The 24,434-nt window shown below is 36.6% G+C and overlaps 2 protein-coding genes across 3 annotated transcripts in view; both read left to right on the top strand.

Annotated features, from left to right (window-relative positions):
• Positions 1 to 11,146, top strand: part of LOC141489447 (uncharacterized) — an 11,300-nt gene extending 154 nt beyond the window's left edge. Inside the window, 3 exon segments of the mRNA XM_074190066.1 lie at positions 1 to 158; positions 10,246 to 10,667; positions 10,669 to 11,146. The exon segment at positions 1 to 158 is cut by the window's left edge and continues 154 nt beyond it. Coding sequence (XP_074046167.1) covers positions 1 to 158; positions 10,246 to 10,667; positions 10,669 to 10,876 — 788 coding nt within the window. The 3' untranslated portion in view covers positions 10,877 to 11,146.
• Positions 1 to 24,434, top strand: part of LOC141490012 (putative ferric-chelate reductase 1) — a 54,252-nt gene that overhangs the window by 461 nt on the left and 29,357 nt on the right. The window contains exons 2-6 of one of the 2 annotated variants that reach the window (XM_074190305.1): positions 5,691 to 5,757; positions 6,401 to 6,462; positions 13,533 to 13,731; positions 15,225 to 15,361; positions 16,426 to 16,517. In XM_074190305.1, the coding sequence (XP_074046406.1) occupies positions 13,533 to 13,731; positions 15,225 to 15,361; positions 16,426 to 16,517 (428 nt within the window). In that variant the 5' untranslated portion in view covers positions 5,691 to 5,757; positions 6,401 to 6,462. The remainder of the gene's footprint in view (positions 1 to 5,690; positions 5,758 to 6,400; positions 6,463 to 13,532; positions 13,732 to 15,224; positions 15,362 to 16,425; positions 16,518 to 24,434) is intronic. The other variant, XM_074190306.1, reaches the window with a different exon arrangement.

Here is a 24,434-nt window from a genome sequence, read left to right on the forward strand (position 1 = left end):
CTGCCAGCCCGACTGGCCGCAGCAGCTCCCCCAGTGCGGGGCAGCTCCAGGGTGGAGGCCAGAATCTGCCCCTGAGGTGCCAGGCAGAGGCCCTGGGGAGTCTTCCCTTCCCCCTAGGAAGAGAGGCCACCCGGCAGAGGCGGCTATCTGAGTGGGGGGCAAAGCTATCTGCCTCTAGCTAAGGAAGTGGAAGGTTTTCCCACCCTTGCTTATAGAGCACAAAACCTGGCTCCCAGGGCTTTATTGTTTATTGCTTTTTAAAAAATATTTATTTATTCTCATTTTGTACAAATACTGTTTTTATACATTAATAAAATATTCTTGTTTAAGAGTAAACAAAATACCCCCTCCCCCAAAAAATAGAGACTCACTTGAGCGATAAAGTAAAGGGGACAGAAAAAAATTAAAATAAAAAAAATAATAGTAATAATTGTAGATATGGCCAGGTGGCACAATGGACGGAGCACCAGCCCTGTGGCCAGGAGCACCCAAGCCCATATCCACCCCAGACACTCAACAATCACCCAGCTGTGTGACATGCAAGCCACCCCAACCCCACTGCCCTGAAAAAACCAAAAAAAAGAAAAAAACCCAAAATAAAATAAAATAGTAATAATAGTAGAGGTGGCTGGGTGGCAGACAGAGCGTTGCCCTTGAGCCAGGAGCACCCGGATCCAAATCCGGCCTTAGACACCCAATGATCATCACCCTGATCTGCAGCCCCAGGCAGGCCACCCAGCCCCATTTGCCCTGCACCCCCCCAAGTAATAATAATAATAATAATAATAATAATAAATGTGCTTCAGTCTTTGTTCCAACACCAACAACTCTGTCACAGGTGGATCACATTCTTTATGGTAAGCCTGTTGCAAGTTACTTCCATATTTTTCCACCATTGCCATTGCTGATCACAACTCCCTCCTTTCTTATTTCTCCACTAACATGTACTATATTTTCTCTCTCCTTTCACTCTGACTCTGCTGTAGGGTCGCTGAGTGGCACAGCAGACAGATCCCTGATCCTGGGGTGAAGAGGCCCTGAGCCCCCATACCACCCCTTAGACCCAGCATCCACCTGGCCCTATGGTCCTGAACAGGCCTTCCAATCCCAGCCCCTTGCAAGAAGTAAAAAAGAAAATGTGTTATATCTGACCACTCTCCCCCCATGTTCCATCCTCTCCTCTATCACTCACATGCTCCCCTTCCCCCGTCCCCCCTTCTTACTTCAGATGCCTATACCCCATTGAATATATATGCTGTTTTCTCTCCTAGCCACCTCTGATGAGAGCAAAGATTCCCTCATTCCCCCTTGCCTTCCCCCCCTTCCATATCATTGCAATAGCTCATTGTAATAAAGAAAAATTTTATTATATGAAATACCTTCACCTATTCCCCCTCTCCTTTTTCTTTCTCCCATTACATTTCCCTTTTTTCTATTGACTCCATTTTTACACCATATTTTATCTTCAAATTCAGCTTCCTCCTGTGCTTCAACTATAAAAGCTCCTTCTACCTGCTCTGTTAATAGAGAAAGTTCATATGAGTATTATCAGTGTCATTTTTCTATGCAGGAATACATGCAGTTCATCCTCATCAAGTCCCTCATATTTTCCCCCTCTCCTCCACTCTCTATGCTTCACCTGAATCCTATATCTAAAGATCAAACCTTCTGTTCAGCTCTGGCCATTCCAACAGGAACATTTGAAATTCCCCCGGTTCATTGAAAGTCCATCTTTTTCCCTGGAAGAGGACATTCAGTTTTGTTGGGTAGTTGATTCTTGGTTGCATTCCAAGCTCTTTTGCCTTCCGGTATATTATATTCCAAACCCTACAAGCTTCCAAGGTAGTTGCTGCTAAGTCCTGTGTGATCCTGACTGCAGCTCCATGATATTTGAATTGTGTCTTTCTGGCTGCTTGTAATATTTTCTCTTTGACCTGGGAGTTCTGGAATTTGGCTATAATATTCCTAGGGGTTGGTTTTTTTGGGATCTCTTTCTCAGGGGGGATCAGTGAATTCTCTCTATTTTTATTTTACCCCCTGCTTCTAGGATATCAGGGCAATTTTCCTGTAGTAATTCTTTGAAAATGATGTCAAGGCTCTTTTCCTGATCATGACTTTCAGGTATTCCAATAATTTTAAATTATCTTTCCTAAATCTGTTTTCCATATCAGTTGTTTTTTCAGTGAGATGTTTCACATTTTCTTCTAATTTTTCATTTTTTTGGTTTTGAAGTATTGAGTCCTGATTTCTCATAAATTCAACAATATCCCTGAGTTCTCTTCTTTGTCTGAAGGATTTGTTCTCCTCAGAGAGTTTTCTTGTCTCTTTTTCCATCTGGCCAATTCTGCTTTTTAAAGCATTCTTCTCCTCAATAACTTTTTGAACTGTTTTATCCAAATCCCAAGCTAGTTTTTAGCATGTTATTTTCTCCAGCATTTTTTTGGATTTCCTTGACTAGACTGCTGACTTTATTTTCATGTTTTTCCTGCATCTCATTTCTTTTCCCAGTTTTTCTTCTAACTCCCTCATTTGATTTTCAAAGTCTTTTTTGAGCTCTGTCATAGCCTGAGCCCAATTTCTGTTTTTCTTGCAGTCTTTAGATACAGGCGTTTGTGTTTCCTCATCTTCAGACTGAGTATTTTGATCCTTCTTGGGATCATAGATAATGTATTTCTCAATGGTCTTCTTGTTTCTCTGCTTGCTCATTTTCCCAGCCTGAGCCTGTTTTGGGGGTGCTTCCTGAGCTTTTGGGACACTCCTACAAGGGTCTCAGTGTGTGAGGCTCTGTCCTCCCTCCTGGTCTGTGAATGACCATATGCGCCCCTCTCTGCCTCAGGGCTGAGGTTGGGGGGCCCCTGCTGTTCTATGGAGGGGCCTAGACTGCAATCAGCATTTGAATGTGGTCAGAACCCCAGAGTCCTGTTCCAGGGGCAGAGGACAGAGCTCTGCAGCCTCTCTTCACTCCCCTCCCTCAGCTCAATGGGCTCATGCCCTGGGGGCTCCTGCTTACTGGATTGCCTGCTTCTGTTTCCTGCATCTGGGCTGTGGTGGCCATGCTGCTTGCTGTGTGCCCTGAGGGCTGGGCTTCACGTGCTTGCTCTGGCAGAGGGCCCCTGCTGGTCCCCCAATTTGTGCCTGGTGCTCCCCGGGGCATAGCTCAGGAAACGCCACTGCTGTGAGCCGTGGCTCCCAGCACCCTGGGGCTGCCTCCGGGAGGCTGAAGTTCTTTGGCTCTGGAGGGCCACGCCTCTGGCAGGCCGCCCTCTCCAACCCCAGGGAGCAGAGCCTTTCTGCTCTTTTCCAGGTTACCTTGAGTAGGAGAGCTGCCTCATTGGGTTCTGTGTCTTGAAAATTTAGTTAGAGTCCTTAGTTTCGAAGATTTATGAGAGAGCGCCTAAGACATGATCTGCTCTTGTCGCCATCTTGGCTCTGCCCCCTTGTTTATTGCTTTTGAAGATGCCTGGCTGAATGCCTGATGCTTTCATAAATGAGACTCAAAGCAAAAAATTCTATAATTGTCTAACAGCCTGTTTTCAGCCTACAGTTTTCACTGTGCATTCTTCATTTCCTAGCCAAAACTATCTTGTAGTGTTAAGGAGAAATCTCAGGCTTTTACAACTAATGGGGTTATGCTTCTATGAGGGATAAGTTTTTTTTATGCCAGCAAATTTTTAAGCTATATACAATATTGCATGTGTCTTTTTGTTTGTCTTCATATTATAGTTCTTTGTAGTTGTTTTTTGGGGGTAATGGGATTAAGTGACTTGTCCAAGGTCACTGTTAGTAAGGATCAAGTGTCTAAGATCAGATTTGAATTAGGGTCCTCCTGACTCCAGGGCTGATACTCCTGACTCCAGGGCCGGTGTTCTATCCACTGTGCCACCTAGCCACCCCAGCTCTTTATATTTTAAAAGGTTTTTCTTGACCATCACAATGTCTTTATGGTAGAATTCTCTTAAGTGGGCACCTACTTGGAGTTCAAATGCTGCCACAGACAATTGACTCTTACTGTATGACCTTGGGCTAGTCACTTAATCCTGATTGCCTCACATTCAGAGCCATCTCTAATCGTCCTGATCCACATCTGGCCAGGAGAAAGTGAGGCTGGTGACTTAGCACAGCTCCCCCTCACTAAATTCTAGTTTGTGTGCTTGTCAGGGCATTATCTCCCTGATGTCGTGGTCTTCTTGAAAAATGAAGGCTAAATGTTATTATTCCCTCAAATGGTAAATTCATGATGCATGTAAAATTATGTATGAGCATAGTGTCATATGTATTTTAATGCCCAATTTATAAAGCATTCTGTTTTTGTTGTGCTAGTAAAATGTACTTAAGGTGCCAGTAGAGGAAAATTGCTGCTAGAGAGTTTGCTGGGTAATACCACTGTTAAAATGACTAAGATAATTTAAGTGCATTCATTGACTTTAACATATATCAAAGAAGCAGCATGGCATAGGAGGTGTGAGGCAGGCTCAGTCCCAGAATCAAGAAGACCTGGATTAAAGTTCCCCTCTGAAACACACTGCCTCTATAACTTTGGACAAGTCACTTCTCAAATCACTTCCCAAAGTCTTTAGAGATGTTATAAATTTACATTGGCAGGAGTTTCTTCATTAGGAATTACCTTGTAAAACTGGATAACTGGTTGCACAGTGAGATTGTTAATAACAAAGAGAAAGTTTAGAAGACCAGGGAATATGGGGAAGTGGCAATAATTCATACTGGATTTGAGTTGTATATGGGACATCCTGTTCAAGATGTCTAAAAAGCAATTGGTGATATGAGACTGGAGCTTAAACAAAAAGCTAGGGATATATATATATATATTTGGGAGTATTATATAGAGAGGTAATGATTGATTCCTCAGAATATGATGAGATCCTCAAATGCAATAGTGAAGAAGTGCCAAGACATAGCCTTGAGAGACCCTTGTTTATATGACATGATATGTAAGGAAGTCATTAGACAGATAGGCGAGAAGCTATGGAAAACCATGTCCTGAACATTCAAAGGAGAGACTATCCAGGAAAAAAGTGATCAACATTATTATATGCTGCAAAGAGGTCAAAAAATATGAGAACTGAAATGGGTCAGTGTATAAATGATTGTACGTATAAAACCAATATATACATGGGGGAAGGGAAGAAAGAGAGAGAGAGAGAGAGAGAGAGAGAGAGAGAGAGAGAGAGAGAGAGAGAGAGAAATGTAGAACACAAAAGCTTATAAAGATATGAATACTGAAAATTGTCTGTACAGATAATTAAAAAAATAAAAGAACATTCAAAAAATAGGCCAGTAGATTTATTCTGACAAAGTCAAGTACTAGATCCAGCCCCCGACATATGCCTTTATATGACCATGAAGTAATCACTTAAGCATTTGGTGTCTTCGATAGCCCCCTAAGACTTAGAGTTGTAGAGGAGTTGGTGCTTTGCATTAGTGGAAGGAGTCTCTATGCTGGGAGTATTATAATAAGAATGTTTGTCCATCATTTTTGAAAGAAGACCACGATGTCAAGGAGGTGATGCCATGACAAGAACATGAACTGAATTTGAGGGGGGGACTGCTGTGTTAAGTCACCAGCCTCACTTTCTCCTCCATAAGGCAATCAGGATTAAGTGACTTGTGCAAGGTCACGCAGCTGGTAATAATCAAATGTCTAAAACCGTATTCAAACTCCTGTCCTCCAGATTCCAAGGTCAAGACTCTTATCCACTGTGCCACTTAGCTGCCCTATCCTGGAACTATATAATACAGGTAAAATCACAGGCTTGCCTGAAAAAAAATGAATTTTAGTAAAAATGCATTTTTGATCATTGGAAAAGGATCTTTTTGTCATTAACCATGTTTTTGAAAGTGAAATTAATATAAGAAGGTGTCAATATGAACAATAATGCAGAGATATTGAACACTTAAACCTCAAGATACAGGCGGAAAAGGGTTCAATTTGAAGCCAGAGGAGCAGCTTTTAAATCCTGACCTATAGGTCTATATATGATCTTAGTCAAGCTATGTAAGCTGGGCTTCCAATTTCCTTGGAAATTTCAGCTCTAAATCCTATGATCCCTCAGAATCTTCTCAAAGTCTTCTTGTTTGAAAACTGGGAATAGCAATAATGAGATAACCTAACCTACTAGATTTTTGTGAAGAATGTCTTGGCTCAGCTCAAAGGCTACTTGCTCCAAATGGATTTTTCATCACTTAATACACCTTACAAAATAACTTTTTTATTTATTTTGTACATGTTACATATGAAGTTTACCTATGTACTTGCCAATAGGCTGATGTAAGTCTCTGAAGGGCAGAAATAGTCTCATAGGTGTTTGTGGCATTGAATGATGTGTTATATTAAGTGTAAGCAACTGTTATTAACCCTCCATTTATCTGTTTCTCTTCTCAGAAAACAGAGGGATTGCTACAGCATAAATTACAACTCCAAATCAAATTGCTGATCTCCAAAAGGTAATCAGGACTAACAGAATTGTGGCTTTGGACCACCTCTTAGAAGATTCCTCATTTATCAGAAAAAGCTAAAGTAACAATTAGCAAGATTATATAACTATGCCCCAGGATATCCATGGTACAAAAGTTGGGGGTTTTATTGTTGCCATTTGTTTTTATACTACAGTCCCTAAATATTAATTTGTCTTATCACAGCCAGCCACCACAGCCATCATGTCTGGTCATATATAACACTTGTCATGCCTGTAGTACCTACCTTTCTATTGAGAAGAAAGTGGATTTCCTTATCAGTTCTCCATGACTGAAACTGATGACTTCAGTTCATTGTTGCTCAGTCATATTTTTGTCTTGCCTGATTCTTTGTGACTCCATTTGGGGTTTTCTTGGCAAAGATAAGAGAGTGGTTTGCCATTTCCTTCTCCAACTCATGTTATAGATGAGGAAACAAAGGCAGACAAGGTTAAGTGACATGCCCAGCATCACACAGCTAATGACTGAGGTTGGATTTGAACTCGAGTTTTCCCAACTCTTCTATCCACTTCTATCTAATCCCCCCCTCATTCATAATTTCTTATGGCAAGATATTTTCTCTTTGTGTACCACCAACTTGTCAGTCTATTAGTAGGTGCTCATTTTCTGATTCTTGTTTGACAAAAATATTTTCTAAGCTCTCAAACTGAATAAAACTTGAATATTAACCAAACAACTCATATTCTTCCATAGTTATTTATTTCTTAAGCGGTGATTGTCTTTAATCTGAAGCATTAGATCCTCCCATGTCGAAGTCTTCCTTCATAACTTAGTTAATGAGATAACAATACGAACTGTACATGCCTCTTTCCAACTGTCACAAGTTTATGTTTTCTGTAAGTTTATAATCAAGTTGATGTAAAACTAATATTCAAGGGATAAAGGCTGGAAAAGATTCCTTTTCTATAACTCTTTTCTTTTCCATGCTCATTCATCCACCGACTTCTTGACTTTGGTTTCAGTTTTACTAAGTTTTCTCAGTTTTTATTTCCATTGTCTCTCCTGGATTTTTTTTCCCATCTGTGTCCTCAAATGCCTTGGAATATATAGTACTTTGAAATCACCTTAATGGACTTTCACATTTTATCTTGTTTTGTTTGCATACCTTATCAATTCCTAATAGACTTCCTTCTAATAAAGATGAACTGTAATGTCTTCTGATTTCCATAGTACCTTGTACAATGAATGTAGTGGATGTGTAATAAATAATCCTCAAATTGCATAAAAATTTATTATTATTATTCAATAACTTTATTGTTGTTCAGTCCTGTACAACTTTTTACAACCCAAGTGTTTCTGGCTCCATTCCTGGTACTTTATCCACTGAGCTGTCATTCAATAATAGCAGCACTTTTATGATACTTTAAGGTTTGCAAAATACTTTGCAAATATTAACTCAAAACAACTATGGGAGGTAGATTCTATTATCATCATTTTACTGATAAGGAAACTGAGGCACAGAGTAGTTAGGCGATGTGCCCACAGTCATACAACTAGTAAATGTCAAAGGATTCCAATTCAGGGCTTCCTGGATCCAAGTCTACCATGCTACCTAGCTACCTGGCAGGAACATTTCAGGAACAATTAAACTTTTCAGTAATACAAGACTTGTCTTTCCTTTTCAGCCTAAGCATTGAGAAACTTTCCTTAGGTTATTTAAGATCTTCTCTAAGCAGAAAACTGACTAGCATTTAACTTTTTTTATGTGTGTCATTTATTCAATTGACTTTTTTTAGTGATATTTACTCATCCTAAGAACATACTCTCTCTGTTATTGAGCCAGTTCCCCCATGTTTCATAACTTCTAGTATGGAAGGATTTATGAATGAAACTACGAATATTTGTGTGTCTTTCATGAGAACTTATTTTGAAAAATAGCAGTGGAGAGCCAATAAAAAGTTTTTTCCTTGGTTACTGTAGGAAAAAGGAGAATAGTGAATGATTTTTAGATTATTCCAATGCTCCCCAACATATTTGAATATAATAACCTCTTTTATTAAAGTAGAAGAAATATTTTTTCATATCCCCACATGGTAGTATAGCATCTATTGATTAGGACATGTGACTTTCATTATTGTCTTACCCAAAATTCCCCCATAGTGGGATACTCAAGGTTCCTCCAAACAAGGGGTCCAGTCCTATTCTGAAGAAAGAGGCCAGGGAACTCCAAAATGATTATTTAAGTAGTCTAATAATCAAAGTGGTATACTCATATCAGGGTAATTTACAGTATCAGATAGGCAATTTATTGGAAGTCCCACAAAAAAACCCTAGGATAATTATAGAAATCAGGAAGGAAGAATTAATAGTGTATGTTAATGCAGATTTACTGATACTTTTAGTTTTCTCTGCTCATCATTGGGCTCAGGTCCCAGAAACAGGTGCCATATGAATGTTAGTTTGGGCTAGAGTCCCAGGCATGCATGACCTTGTCACTGTTGTCTTGCCCTAATCAATGTATGTGATAGGGAATTAGTATTATCTGTCACTAATAGAAACTTTTGCTAGGAAATCCACATTATTCATGACCTTTTCTGCTATAGATTTTTCCTAGGAAACACATATCGTGGATTTTGCTGCTTTGGGGTTGCAGATTATTATGGTTTTCCACAAATAAATAGGAACCCCAGTAAATGTTTCCAATTAAGTCCTATAATAATCCCATTGGATATAAGTTCCTTGAGGATAGAGACTATTTTCTGTCTTGGCATTTCTAATATCTAGCATAATACCTCATAAAGAGTAGGCACTTAATGAATTTTCTTTGAATTGGATTAAAAGCTATAGGATCAGAATGAAAGTTTCCAAATATAGTCCTAGTCTGTAAAATGTTTCTCTGCATCTGTAAAATGGGAATAATAATAATAGCACCTACAATCCCAAGATTCAATGCCTGGAATGAAGTGATCACTATATAAATGTTGTTGTTATTATCATCATCATTATTCCATCCAGACAACAGCTACTTTTCTGCAATCTGAATACTAGCCTAAGACTAGAGATCTTTGTCACTACCAGGTTGCTTCTTGGACATAGATACTCCCCGCCCCCCCTTATGATACAAAAATATCTTTGAAATACTATGAACATGAGTTCAAATCCAGTTTCAGACACTTACTAGCTGTGTGAGGTCAGGCAAGATACTTAAATCACTGCCTCAGTTTCCTCATCTATAAAATGGGTGAGGAGCAAATGAGATAATAATTGCCAAATGCTTACTATGTATCTGGCACATATTAAAGTATTATGTAGATGTTATCTATTATTATTATTATTATCATTATTACTCTTGTTTTTGTTATTGTTCAAATTTTGAGTAGGTGAATTGTGAGTTGAGCCCAGATTTGAAAAGGAAGAAAGTAGCAAGCCAGACAGCATTTGGAAAACTGGGTGGACTTGTACTGGGTCCAGGTTGATCTTTGATAAACATATCCATCTTTCGAATATGAATTCTCTTCTACCCACAAATGTTAATTAAAACACAAGAAATATACCTTCTGGAGGCAAGCAGAGCAAGTCTAATAGCTCTTTCACATAATGATGCTTCAGATACATGAGACAACTATCAAATGCCACCTCATCCTCAGAATCATCTATTCTCTAAACAAAATATCCTTGGCTCCTTCAACTGAAGCTGGATGATAGGGTCTACTGATCCCTCAACATCCTTCACACCTAGCTCTGAAGAATTTGTAGTCTTCTCTAAAATATGAGCTAACAGGGGCTCCGACCTGATCCGCCGCCGCGTTTCAGCCTGCGGCCGCTGCCTCTCCCGGACCCGGGCCCGGGTCGCCCCCTCAGGCCCCGGCCTGGCCGGCCTGGGCCCGGGCCGAGCGCGTGGCTGGCCGCGGCGCCGGCGGGTCGGGCCAGGCCTGGGCGGCCTTGGCCTCGGGCTCTGCGGGCGCCGGCTCCGGCGTTACTAACCCGGCGTCGCTGCCGCCCGGAGACTCCCAGCTCATCGCGCTCATAGTGAAGCAGCTCAAGAGCCGGGGCCTGTTCCACGGCTCCCGCAGGGACTGCCTCGCCGACGTGGACACCAAGCCAGCTTACCAAAATCTAAGACAGAAAGTAGACAACTTTGTGTCAACTCATCTGGACAAGCAGGAGTGGAACCCAGCAATGAACAAAAACCAGTTAAGAAATGGGCTGAGACAGAGTGTGGTTCAGTCAGGAATGCAGAATTATTTCACAGGTAGTGGATCCAAAACTAAATCACATCTTCAGGCCACAGATAGAGCCAGCAATTCATGAGTTCCTGGCTGCACAGAAGAAAGAAGACACTATACCAGCTCCCCCTCCAGAGCCTGAAAATCAGGATCCACCTGCTCCTTCTCGGGATTCCTCTCAAGCCTTTTTTTCTTATGCCTTTCATGAAAGATGCTAAAAGTTCATGTAAATGAAAATGAATAAGCTTATTCAACTTGACAAGACTGCAGCCTCATAATGAAGATCTTCAAAGATTGTAGAGCCTTCAGATTTCATTCCTAACTGAAAGCAGCAACAGTTTGACAATAGAAACTGAGATGGGACCTTTATAATCCTTAGGAAAGCTATTGAATTGATAGATTGTAAGGATTAAATCCTTACAGGTACTCAGGAAGTTGCTTAGAACTTCTGCATTTTGTGTAAGTTTTGGGTAAAGGGGTGGGTAGTACATGTTGTAGGGTTTTTGTTACTTTGACATGGAAGGGATTTGAATTGACTTATTAAATGTTCTTTTCACTTTTCTAATAAAATTTTTTAAACATGAAAAAAAAATGAGATACAGAACTTAATAGTCCAGATAATACCATAGCTCTTATTGTAGTCTGACATCACATGAAAGTTTTCTTTACTATTTTGAACCTGTGATATATTTTCAAGCTATTTAAACCTCTCAGATCATTTTCAAATGAACTGCTGCCTAGCAACAACTCATCATCTTGTATTTCAGTAGGTTATTAAGAAAAGAGTTTTGTTTAAATGTATATCACTTCAATTTCACTTTATTAGATCTAAATATTTCCAATCATAATAATTTTTGGATTCTGATTCTATCATCCAATGTATTAGTGCTCAGTCTCTATATCTCTCTGTCTCTGTTTCTGTCTCTGTCTCTGTCTGTCTCTGTCTCTGTCTCTCTGTCTCTCTCCATCTATCTCTTTCTCTCCATCTCTATTTTGCATTATCTGCAAATATGGCAAGCATTCCATCTATGCATTGATTTTTTTGAAGGGGAAGTATATATAGCACAAATATAGCATCAATTTTTCCTCAGCAAAATTCCAGAATGAATTGTTAAGCAGAGGGTTTATAATCCCTATGATTATATAACGTTAAGTCCAGCATAACAAACTAACGAACTTCTTGATGTGGAAGTGTTATTTATTGTACCAATTAGAATTCAGGGAGGATTCAATAGCAAGAAAGACTACCAGATATCTTTGTCTAAACAGTAAAGAAATATAGGCTTTAATTTGTAGCCTTCCAGTGGGTTGTCAATATGTCAATATGTCAATATGCCAATATGTTAATAATGAATGGATGTCAGCCTCAAAGGTGCTCTTCTAGGGACATCCTCCAGAGTTCTGTCTTTGGTGTTGTTTGGTTCAATATATTTATCAAGGTATTGCTTTTCCAAAGACACAATAGTAAAATTCACAAGTGGGCAATGGTTACAACTATGTGAATTCAAAGAACAACCACCACAAAACAATTAAATATAAATGTTATGAAATTACAAAGAACTGGGATAGCCCCAAAGTTTAAGCAGCAATCACAGGTAGGAAGTACTTGAGTGTAGCATAATACATGTATTCAGATATTTTCAATGTATTGACCAGTTTTTTTTCCTTTTTAAATACACATATGTGTGTATATCTATCTATGTATACATATGTATATGTGAGGAGTCAGACATAACTGAATAATCACAACAATGTAACAAGAGTAAATATTATATATATATATATGGGGGGGATTCAATTAAAGAAAAGATTCATAAGCATTTAGAGCTGAGTGGAATCTTCTAGGTCATCTAATCCTGTCACCTCATTTTTTAGACTAGGAAGTTGAATATATATATATATATATATATATATATACATATATATATGTATATATATATACCTACACATATATGGGATGACTTTGGAGGAGAGACACTGAAAGGAATTGTGATGAATAAAAATTCTTGATGTTAAAAAAAAACTATCAATTAAAAATTTCTTCCTAAAATCTATCAGAAGTAGACTCTGAACCTAGAATCTTCTAACTATAAAGGGTTATAATTATATTCCTTTAATTGGTTCTTGACATGTAATCAACATGGTCAAGGCTATCAAGACCATATTAATGAAAGAACAAGGAATATTTCTCCTGCAAAAATTTGGTCTTGGGATTAGGGCAGAGGAAACATAATTGTTTTGAAATTTGTAGTTTGTGTTGGGGGATAAAACTAAAAGCAAGGGTTGGAAGTTCTAGGTAGGCAACTTTCAACTCAATAAGAGGATGAATCTGTAGTTTGAAAACTGAAGGTAAAGTAGGCAGGAACATATCTGAATGGATACCTTTGCTTTGAGTTTTGGTGTTTTGTTTTTTTTAATTTAGATAATCTATAATGTTCTTACAAGTCTTAAGATATTTCATTCTTATTTTTCCTAATGGTAACCCTGAATACATGAACAATTAAGCTTGTATTTGGGGAAATTTTGCTATTTGTACTACTTGCAAATAGTAGAAATAATACTAGAGCACATGTGAAACCATCTCTTACAACACCCACCATTGCCTAAACCCTCCCCTTGCAGAATGGCTGCAGTGGACAAAGTTAAACAAGGTTCAAACATAGGGTCCCTTCATAATGACTGCATTAGTGATTGATTTTCCATGATAGCCATATTTTGGTGCTAACCATACTCACCATAATCAGATCTATAATATTCAATTGCATCATCCTGAGTCAATTTGAGATATGAGATAATATATGTGAAAAAAAAACCTTGTAAACCTTAAAGCGCTCCATGAATATTGGCTATTAATTAAAATGTTTACTTTGACAGATGGAAAAGCAGACTTGCTTGGTGTATTTGGTCATTGCAATGCTCTTCTGGACAGTCTGGGGTGACCCAAATGGAATTAGTAGTCTGGACTGCAATACTATGAATTCTTTTGATGAATCCTTTGTCTCCCCACACTCCTGGATCCCTTATAATATCTTTGTTTCACAGAAGACTTTCAATCCAAATGATAAAATCACAGGTAAACAACAGATATTTGCTTGTTTCTGAAATTATATATGGAATGACAGAGAAAGAATACTGAGTACGGACTCATAGGATCTGAGTTAAAATCCCGGTTCTGTTTCTTAGCTACATCTGGAATGTTGAACATATATCTTGTTGCCCCTAGAGCCTCATCTTGCTGTCTAAAAAATGAGGTGACAGATTAGATAACCTAGAAGATTCCATTAAGTTCTAGATCTGTTTATGAGTCTTTTCTTTAATTGAATTCCTTTTACATATATAATATTTACTCTTGTTATGTTGTTGTGATTATTCAGTCATGTCTGACTCTTCACAACCACATTTGCGTTTTTCTTGACAGAGATAGCAAAGTGCTTTGTCATTTCCTTAAGCCAACTTATTTTACATATGAGGAACCTGCAAACAGGGTTAATTAAGCAACTTGCCCAGGGTCACACAACTAATAAATGACTGAGATCAGATTTGAACTCACAAAGATTTGTCTTCATGCCTCATGGTCCAAGACTCTGTTCACCATACCAACTCACTGATCCTAGTTTTATTTAAATAAAACTATATATATAGTTTTATTTAAATACATATATATTATGTAGAGATCTTAAATATTTTTTTAAAAAGGAAGGGACATTTCATCTATGCTGTAGCAAAAATATGCTAGACCAGAGTTTGAACTATTAACATGCAAATCTACTCAAAATTGCTTTTTTGTTAAAAGCAGATTTTCTAAAACAGATGTGCCAACCATATAGCACAATGGTTGCATGGGACCCAAACTAAATTAACATGTAATTGAGAAATATTTATCAAAATCAATAAAAAATACAATAAAACAGATCATATTACATTTTTAAATCTCAATAAACATGTGGCCTGTGGGAATCCTAATGTGTATAACGGCCCCTATTTCCATATGAACTTGATGGCACTACTCTAAAATACTGAAGCAATATTTTTTGAGTTTTCTTACCACTTTCATAAGTATAATAAGCATTTTTAATTTTGAAGAATGTCTCTCTTTGTAAATTTAACTTTGTAAGAAAAATCTTCAAACAATATTGGCTGTTATTTGTAATTGTATTATAGTTATGACTGAGGCAAAGCAAGGTGACAGCAATTACTGTATTCCAGGTACTTTGCTAAATCTGGAGATAAATACAAGAAAAAAGACAATTTCTGCCCCTCACAGGTCTCCTGGGGGGTAATACAACACAAAAGGGAACTGAAAATTTGGGAAGTGTTAAAATATAGGCTGTTAAAAGCATAATAGGAGGGAAGTAGAAGTTGTTCAACTTGGGTCTTTCATAAAACAGAGGTTCCCAAGAACTTGCCAATGGGAGAAGGGAGCAAAACATTAGAATGTTCTATGGTGAGACTATAGATGAAGCATAGTGTCACAATTGGGAGGGGAAATGAATGAATTTCCCTTTTATAGAACAGGGTGACATTTTGGATAAACATTCTTACTTAGTGATGTCATTATTTCTTCAGTAACTCTACAAGTTACCAACAGCACTGGATTCAACAGATTCTTGCTCCAGGCCCAAGGCCCTGATGGAACTGCTCCTTTTGGTACTTTTCAAATCACAGATAGTAAAACACAAGGCCTCACATGTGGAAATATTGAGGTATGTAATATTTATTTCTATAAAAATCCTTCATTCTTTAAATTATTCTACGAGCTATATCCATAAGGAGCAATCATTTTGTTTAAGACATTTGAAAGTTTTTCTTTCATTCAGAGACTAAATTGGATGTTTGTGAACATTTTAATCTCTTTTTTTAATCACTTTCCTTGTTTTGTAAAACCTCACATTTTTTAGAGGTTTACTTGAATCAAAAAATCTTTTAAGTAATTTCTAATTCTTGCTTTTCACTAGTTTTCCCCTTTTCCTGACTAGCTAGATTTTTTTTTTAGTAAAAACAATATAAATAATAATTTGTCCTCTGCTCTCAAAGAAAACCATGATTTCAAGGAAGCAATGTCATGATTAAAGTGAGGGGATGAAGATAACCATTTTCACCATCTCTTCCAGAACCATCTGAACCCAGTGATATGATAAAGTAGAAATAGGATGATTGCTGTTGACCTGGATACAATGGGAAACTTTGGTCTTTTAGTTGTAGGTCTTTCCCAGATTACCCAGGCACCTCAGCATTGTCATATCACCAGATTACAAGTAATTAAATACTTACTATTTGCAAGGACCTTTTATAGACAGTATTAATATTGAATTTTTAAAAGCTCTGAGATTTGGCATTCTAAATCAGTACAGAAATATTTTGTTATTTTTAAGCAATATTGATTTTTTTTAATTTTATTTATTTAATCAATGGGATTAAATGACTTGCCCAAGATCACAGAGCTAGGCAATTATTAAATGTCTGAGGTCAAATTTGAACTCAGGTTCTCCTGACTCCAGGTCCAGTGCTCTATCCACTGTGCCACCTAGTTGTCCCAGCAGTATCAATTAATCAACAAGTAACTCCCATGTCCTGATAAATCCTTGGAAAAGAAAATAACATACATTGAGCAGAATATTTGATTTTAACTTTATTCCATTGATAGACAGAGAATTAAATTCTTGAAATTCAGCAACTTCATCTAATTCTATAAATATGAGAAACATTTTTTGAAGATATGCATTGTTTTTCTTTGATATATGCTGATCTATAATATGATCTATTCCAGAATTCTTCAGTAATTCACAGGGACAATAGTAATAAGCTGTCAGTTCAGACAGTTTGGATAGCCCCTCCTGAAAGTGGAAATATTCAGTTCAGGTATGTTAAATTTCTAATATGACTGCATAAGTAAATTTTATTTTTTTCACATAGGTCACTTTAAGAGCAATTTACCTGCATTTATGAATACTAAATTAGTAAGCACACCTCAAAAAATCATAGACAGAGACAGAGAAAGACAATAGTATGTTTCAGTCTGTATTCAAACATCAGAAGTAGATAGCATTTTTATCACGAATTACCTTGGATCATTGTATTGCTAAGAATAACTAAGTCATTCACACTTGTTCACTATAATTTTGCTGTTACTGTCCTCCTGGTTCTGCTCAACTCACTCTGCCTCAGTTCTTGTAAGTCTAATTTTTGCTGAAATTATCTTGCTTTTGTCATTTCTTACAATTTCCTTTTTTTTAATCTTTTTGGAATATAGACCTAGTAATGGATCAAAGGGTATACATAATTTATAGCCCTTTGGGCATAGTTCCAAATTGCTCTCCAGAATGACTGGATCAATTCACAATTCTACCAATACATAGTGTCCCAGTTTTCCCACATCCCTTCCAACATTTATCATTTTCCTTTTCAGTAATATTAACCAACCTAATAGATATGAGGTAGTACTTCAGAGTTGTTTTAATTTGCATTTCTCTTATCATTAGTGTTTTAAGCAAAGTAGAGAATATTTTAATAGACTGTGAAATCAAAATTGATTCTAATGTTGGGGAATGACATAAACAAATGATCAGCAGAAGGAAAGGATAGGATTGATTCAGTATAATGATGAGTTGGTTAGTTCACTAGGGTGAGTTAGTGAGTGAAAATAGAGTAAGTGAGTGAAAATAGATTTTTTAATAAGCTAAGCCTGGGATATTAGGAAAGTAGACCTTGGGAAGCCCACATTGTAGAGAACCTTAATGCCAGGATAAAGAATACAATGGAAACACACTGAAGATTTTTGAGCAAGAGAATGATTTGATCAAAACTGTGGGTATCAGAAGGATTATTCAGCAAAGACTAACACCTCTTTGAAGGCTTGCTGATCCCTTTTCAGGGCTGCATATCCATCTTTGGTGTTTATCTGTCACCCAGCTCTCACCTGTGACTATAAGAAACTATAGTATGTGCAGAGGACAGTCTCAGAATAACAGAAAGGCATCAAACCCATCAATGAGTAGGGGGAATGTCTACCTTAAATGTGTGAAGACTTTCCCTGGTGGAATGGGTGGATGAGAACAATATGTTCTATTGACCATGAAGTCAGCTTAAGCAGGCTCTGTGGAACACTTAGAGGTTGGTCAGATATTGAAGATGTATTCTGGGACACTGCCAGTTGTCTTGACTTTTGTTCTGTTACTGGACTCTGGAAGAGAGTGAGGTTAACAGTTTCAAGCAATTCTGTTTCACTTAAATCCAATTCACATGCAAATCAAGACCATTCATCATCCACTATTTTATCCCAAAATAGTACTGTCATTGGTCCTCAACAATAATAATATCTTACTGTAAGTAATGGGGAATTGGAAGCAAGGAGAGTAGAATCACAGAATGTGAGTTGAAACCATCCCACAACTGGGCTATGCTGACAAATGGTCATCTAGCTTTGTCTTAAAGACTTCCTGTGAAAGGGAACACACTTTATCCCAAGGCTGCCTATTCCACTTAGGATACTTCTAATTCTTAGGAATCAAAGCTATTATAATGCCCTGGTATCATCTAGAAGGAAATTTTGTTAAATATTTTAATTTTAATTTGAGTTTTTCTCTGTTAATATAATTTCTATACTTTGTACATAGGAATGTATATATAGGATAACTTTTTGGTAAACATCTTGGTAACTTGAGACTTAATATTTGAATCCTCACTAATCTTAGAGGAAAGAACACCAGCATTCCTCAGAATAAGAAAGAATGCTTTTTGAATTAGAGCAGGCAGATTGCAAGCTCCAGGGAAGATGGAGCCCCAGAATTTGAAGGCTCAAATATTCAACTGTAATATTCTCTCCAACAATGCAGAATGTATTCTGCATAATTCTTGCTCATGTCCTCCCTTGAGTTCACCACAGGGAGATCCATTCAATCTGCTAGGGGCCTTTCTCTTTTCCTCTTTAGCATTTAGTATTCCTTGTTGGATACTAATAGATAATATGATTCTTTTCAAATATCTAACTTTTTTTCTTTTTTTAGGCATAGATTTCCTTAACATCCTTTACTCATATTCTTCCTGTAGATTCTGATTTATAATACATCACAATCTGAACACTCTACCCATGCTCACATTGCCCTTTGTGTGATAATAATTTTAATAAATCTTTAATTTAACTTTTAATTGAAAGCTACAATGTTCAACTAGCAATCATACAATACTACGATAAAATATTAGTTTTAAAAAGATGAGATTTTATTTCAAAGTTCAAAATTTTCTTGAAAAAAAATCCAGCCTACTGTTTCCCTGTTTAATTAAACCCAACTTATCCATTTGCAGTGTCTAAGATAGATATATACATACATATAGATCTATAATAAAATATAATATATAAAACATCTCTCTCTCTCTATATATATATATACATATATATATATAAACTTGTCAAGTAAGGTTCTTTTTATATTTCAAGGAATAACATAATTTTAAGGCATTTTGTTAGAATACAACCTTTAAAGTAACATTTTCTTGTGCCAAATCAAATTATTTTTATAGTCAAAAATAAACCCAGTTGCCTCTTCTATTCTTTATATCTTTCAGCTGATTATGTGTTTGTAAAAATGAAAACTCCAGTGGAAATTCACTCTTGAAAACCAAACTATTTCCTGTTTTCATCAATGATCTTATCAAAGTGTGCATAAATTATTCTTATAAAATTTTCTGGGTTAGCTAGGTGGTGCAGTGGATAGAGCTGAACCTGGAGTCAGAAACTTAATATTTACTTTAGCTGTGTGACTTTGGGTAAGTCACTTAACCCCATTGCCTTGCACAGGGGCCGTATTAATCTCTGTATCGTTCCAATTTTTAGCATATTTGCTGCCGAAGTGAGCACAACCCCATTGCCTTGCAAAAAAAATTAGTTTTTGTGGGTTGGGAAAATAGATATATACTCTAGTTAATTTGTTACTGATATGTGTTCACTCGCTTTTCTTCAGTATTTATAGAGACAGATTTTTTTTTCCTTTCTCTTTGGTCTGTTTCCTTCTCAATGGTTTATCCTTTAGTATGGATCACTTCTATGTACACATAGTCTACTATAGTTGCTTTTCATTCTCTTTGCTGTCATTTCTATTTTCTTATAAGCTTCCAAAGCTTTGTGGTACCCCTTTCCTTGACAGTGGAAAATTTGTTATTAAAAAGCTTATGCAATTCTTTTCTAGCTTTTTTAAATGTTCTCAGAAGACTTTATTTAGTATCTTTCACTAAGCTTTATTTAAACTGATTTTTCCTGTCTTTACTTCTTTTTATTTAATGAAGTAATATTGCCCAAATCTTCTACCATCCTCCATAAGAGTTTAGAAATGAGTTTATTACCTGAAATTCTAAACTCATCTTGTTCTTGGCTGTCATATCTCAACACTTAGCCAGTAAGTTGAGTTTCCAACTGAAGGTTTTTTGGAGGAAATAACCACAACTGATTTTTCTATACATCTATATGTATCTCCTTTTTCAAATGAGCAATAAATAACTTCTTAAATTCAAGTGAAAGGGGGCGGCTAGGTGGCGTAGTGAATAAAGCACCAGCCTTGGAGTCAGAAGTACCTGGGTTCAAATCCGGTCTCAGACATTTAATAATTATCTAGCTGTGTGGCCTTGGGCAAGCCACTTAACCCCATCTTCCTTGCAAAAAAAAAACTAAAAAAAAATTCAAGTGAAAGGCATTTTATTTGCATGGCATATATTTTTGTAATTTTTAATTTTCTAAGTTTGCACTAATTTTGTACTTTTTCCTTAAGAAGCTATATGGTTAAAGAATGAATCATTTTCTGCCGATCACAATATAAATTTCCCCCTTTTTTAAGGTTTTTGCAAGGCAATGGGGTTAAGTGGCTTGCCCAAGGCCACACAGCTAGGTAATTAAATTTCCCTTTTTCTTTAGCTATATTTGATGTTTGCTCCATCTTGCTCCTTCCAATTCTTGTTTTGAAGAAAACATTCATAACATAGAGACCTATAAGTCTTTGGCTTCTCTTCTTTCTTATTCCTGAAACATTTTTACTATCTTTGACTATTGTCAATTTTTAGGAAACTATGAATTTATTGAGTTTTCCTTACTGTAATATAATTGAAATAGAAAAGTTACTTTCTGGTCCTGGACAACACTAGAGATATCAGGATTAGAGATAAGGGCATAGATGAGAAATTGTAGTTAACAAGACTTAACCATTTGGGTACAGGGAATGAAGGAAAAAGGAAACATAAAGGATCACTCCAAGGTTTTGAGCCTGGAGTTGGTAATGCCATTATCAGAAATATAGAAAGAGAATATAAACTGTATGTCAATTTAATCTGAAGGGTCTTATCTACAAGTTCTTTGTAGAATGCCTCTTCCTTGATGACTCCACAAGATTGATAAAGAGACATGATTTCACCTTTTGGTGAAAAGGTAATGGACTAGATGTGAGAAAGGAGACATGTTTTCACATGTAGCCAATGTGTAAATCTGTTTTAGTTAACTATACTTAAATGGAATAAGGAAGGGGTATTTTTGGTAGGGGCAAAAGAAAGAAAAGTTTTATTAAACATTGAAAAATCCAGAAAGGGACATAAATAAGACTGTTTTGCACTTTGGTGTAAAATTTAATGTTATAATTGTAATTTATAATGTATAATGTTATATTATTGTTGTTTGTCCTTTGATCTCAAAGAAGACTATGACATCAGAGAGGTGATGCCGTGACATGAAATCAATTGGATTTGAGTGACAGGGTGCTATGCTAAGTCACCAACCTCATTTTTAACTCTGGAACCATTTGAGTCCAGTGACCCAATATGAATCAGGATGATGGAAGATGGCCCTGGATGCAAAGTTATCAAGCTTAAGTGACTTGCCCAGCATCATATAGCTAATAAGTGACAAGTGGCTGAGATCAGATTTGAACTGATGCTCTATCCACTATACCACCTAGTTGCCCTAGGATCAACTGTAGCTCAGCAGTTTCTGTGATATTGCATTCAGCTGTGCTTTGCCACAGTGACCCTTGGAGGGGTTCGAATCCCAAGTCAGATTTTTTTAATGTATGTATGTGATATGAGATTATATATAATAGTAATTATTCCTTTTTTAATCTCTTTTTGTTAATTCTATGAAATAGAGATTGGCAAATAGGTAACAATTATTTGCTTAGTGGTCCTTTTGCAAATACCACTGAAATACAAGATGACCCAATACTTGATGTAATGTTTCTTATTTGAAACAAGATAAAAAGAAAAATGACATATTGTAAAAACCACATTCTGTTTATCTGGAAGATTCTTTAACTTTATTTTTTTTCAGATTTTTCAAGGGAATAGGATTAAGTAGCTTGCCCAATGCCACACGGCTAGGTAATTACTAAGTGTCTGAGGTTGGATTTGAACCCAGGTACTCCTGATGCCAAGGCCGGTGCTCTATCCACTGCACAACCTAGCCACCCCAACTTTATTTCTTATAACTTTGTGGCTAGAAAATTCATTCCTTTCGGAGCAATGGACCCCAAAGTGTTAGTGAATATAAGAGCCTTTTTTTAAACAATTATAAATGTGTGGGAGCTATGTTAGGGATCAAAAGTAAGCAAGCTTTATTTAGTGAGGTTAGGATCAAGCAGAGGGGAGGAAGTGTCAGAGACTAAGTCAGAGACTTAGACCAGGGTCTGCAAATCTGGGATATAGTCCTGAGTAAGAGAAAGGCTTGAGATAAAATTGCTCAAACTTCCCAGGTTAGATATAGTCACTGCAGGCATGAGAAAGATTAAGAAGAGAGTTATAATGTCTGAAAAACAGACACCTAAACTCTTGAAGGACAACCTTTATAAAAACCCCAAGCAAAAAAGACAAATAGTGACCTTGGATAGCTAAGAAAATCAGTTGAACCAACTTTTCAAATTTGCACAAAACAATAGATTTCATCAGCCTCTTCTCATTTCTAATACAGGAAAACATATCTGTGTATTAATGGCTAGAGATTGGACTTGTGATTTCATTGGCAAGAGGGAGCTATCAACTGAGAAGTCCATTTAAAAGTTCAGATCAGCACCATCCCTGCAAAAATGCTCCCTGAGTTAACTGAGCCCCTGAGAAGCTAAGTGACTCGCTCAAGGTCACACAATGTGTGTCAGAAATGGACTCAAACCCAAGTACTCTTGACTTTTTAAGTCAACTATTCACAACAACATGCTACTTCTATTGTCAGCATGTAAAGGCTAAAATACTACAATAAATGGGGGAACAAATAAGTTAGATTTTTTTAGTACAGGTAAAGAATTCTATTTCTCACTACTAACATCCTTCTGAAACTGAACCTAAAATAAATACCATCTATAAAAGTAACATACCCTAAGAGAGTGTGTTTGCATAAATGGAGTAATGAGATGACAAGAGTGTCTCTTGAAATGTAACTAAGGCAATTGTCATAGTCTACTCAACAGTATTCTAATTTACCAGTAAGTCAATACATTTTATTAAGTACTTACTATGAACCAGACAATGTTGCCTATCAGAAAGTTGCTTGTTTGCCTGGATTCTGAAATCAAGAGAGCTAAGATGAATGAATTGGTCAGTGTTTTAGCACTTAGTGAGTCTTTTGTCAGTTTGACTTCCATTATTGTGATTATGGAGGCAAGATGTGACAAGGGCTTGGAGGCTAAAGACAATAAGAATGGAAAGAAGGAAGTAGACATGAGAGACTTCTGAGAGAGAGAATCAACCATGGGAAAAATCACCTTTAAAGCCATTTTAACAATATGTTAGTTGGTTACTTTAAATGTTTTTTTCCCATTTGACTTTGATTTCAAGATGCCAATACATCTCTTGATATGTTAAACCAAATCTTGATATTCTTTTACTGTGCATCTTTCCTGGAGGAGACCAAAGTATTTATAAGTATTGTCATAGTCCATGGCTTAATTTGACCTGAATTTAAGCTTGAAGCCTTCAGTTATATCTTTTTCCTTAGAATACATTAAGAATTTTCTATTTATCAGTCCAAGTAACATTTTGATATCATTATAGAAAGAGTGTATCAATTGAAGAAGCTATTTAAGGTGTTTTCTATTAAAGTTATTCAGTATTTTCCAGTGGATCTATAACATGGAGAGATGGTAATGGATTTAAGCCTAGACAGAACCATAATGGATTTAAATGTCTCCCTGAAAATGTTCATATTTTTAGTTGCTCTTAATATGATTGTATGCTGGCATATTTCAAGAAAGGATAAAACATTCCATGTGACACTAAATACTCTATTTTCTCCCTATTACTACTTGGGTCTTTTTTTAATACAGGATATACCAAAGGTCTTGGGGAAATTTTAAGGTACTAAAACATTATTTGTTATCTTATTCAATCAAACTATTGTCACAGCAGTAAATTGCTCTAAGACTTTGGAAACATTATATTTATTTATAGTACACAAATAAGCAATGGGTGGCAAAGCTGAGGGGAAGGTTTGGCAGTGATCATCAAAGAATATAAATGTTATTTACTTTGAAGTGATTTGCTCCATTACCACTAAAAATAAGTTGTCTTGCAAGTTCAGAAATTTTTGGTATATCTTTTTGTTGTTACTCAGTCTGTGTATTGTTGGGGGGTTTTCAATAGATTTTTGTGAGAAAAGTATATAATTGCTTTAATAAAGCTCATTAAAAAACTTTAATTGGCCTATAAAAAGACTTAACAGGAGATTCCTTATGTTGAGCATAAGGGGAGATGAGGAAGAAGGAAGGGTCAAGAATGGCTGAGTTTTGAAAGTGAATCTGGATGGTAATGCCAACAGAA

The sequence above is a fragment of the Macrotis lagotis genome, chromosome 5 (assembly GCF_037893015.1).
Source record: "Macrotis lagotis isolate mMagLag1 chromosome 5, bilby.v1.9.chrom.fasta, whole genome shotgun sequence".
Classification (NCBI taxonomy): domain Eukaryota; kingdom Metazoa; phylum Chordata; class Mammalia; order Peramelemorphia; family Peramelidae; genus Macrotis; species Macrotis lagotis.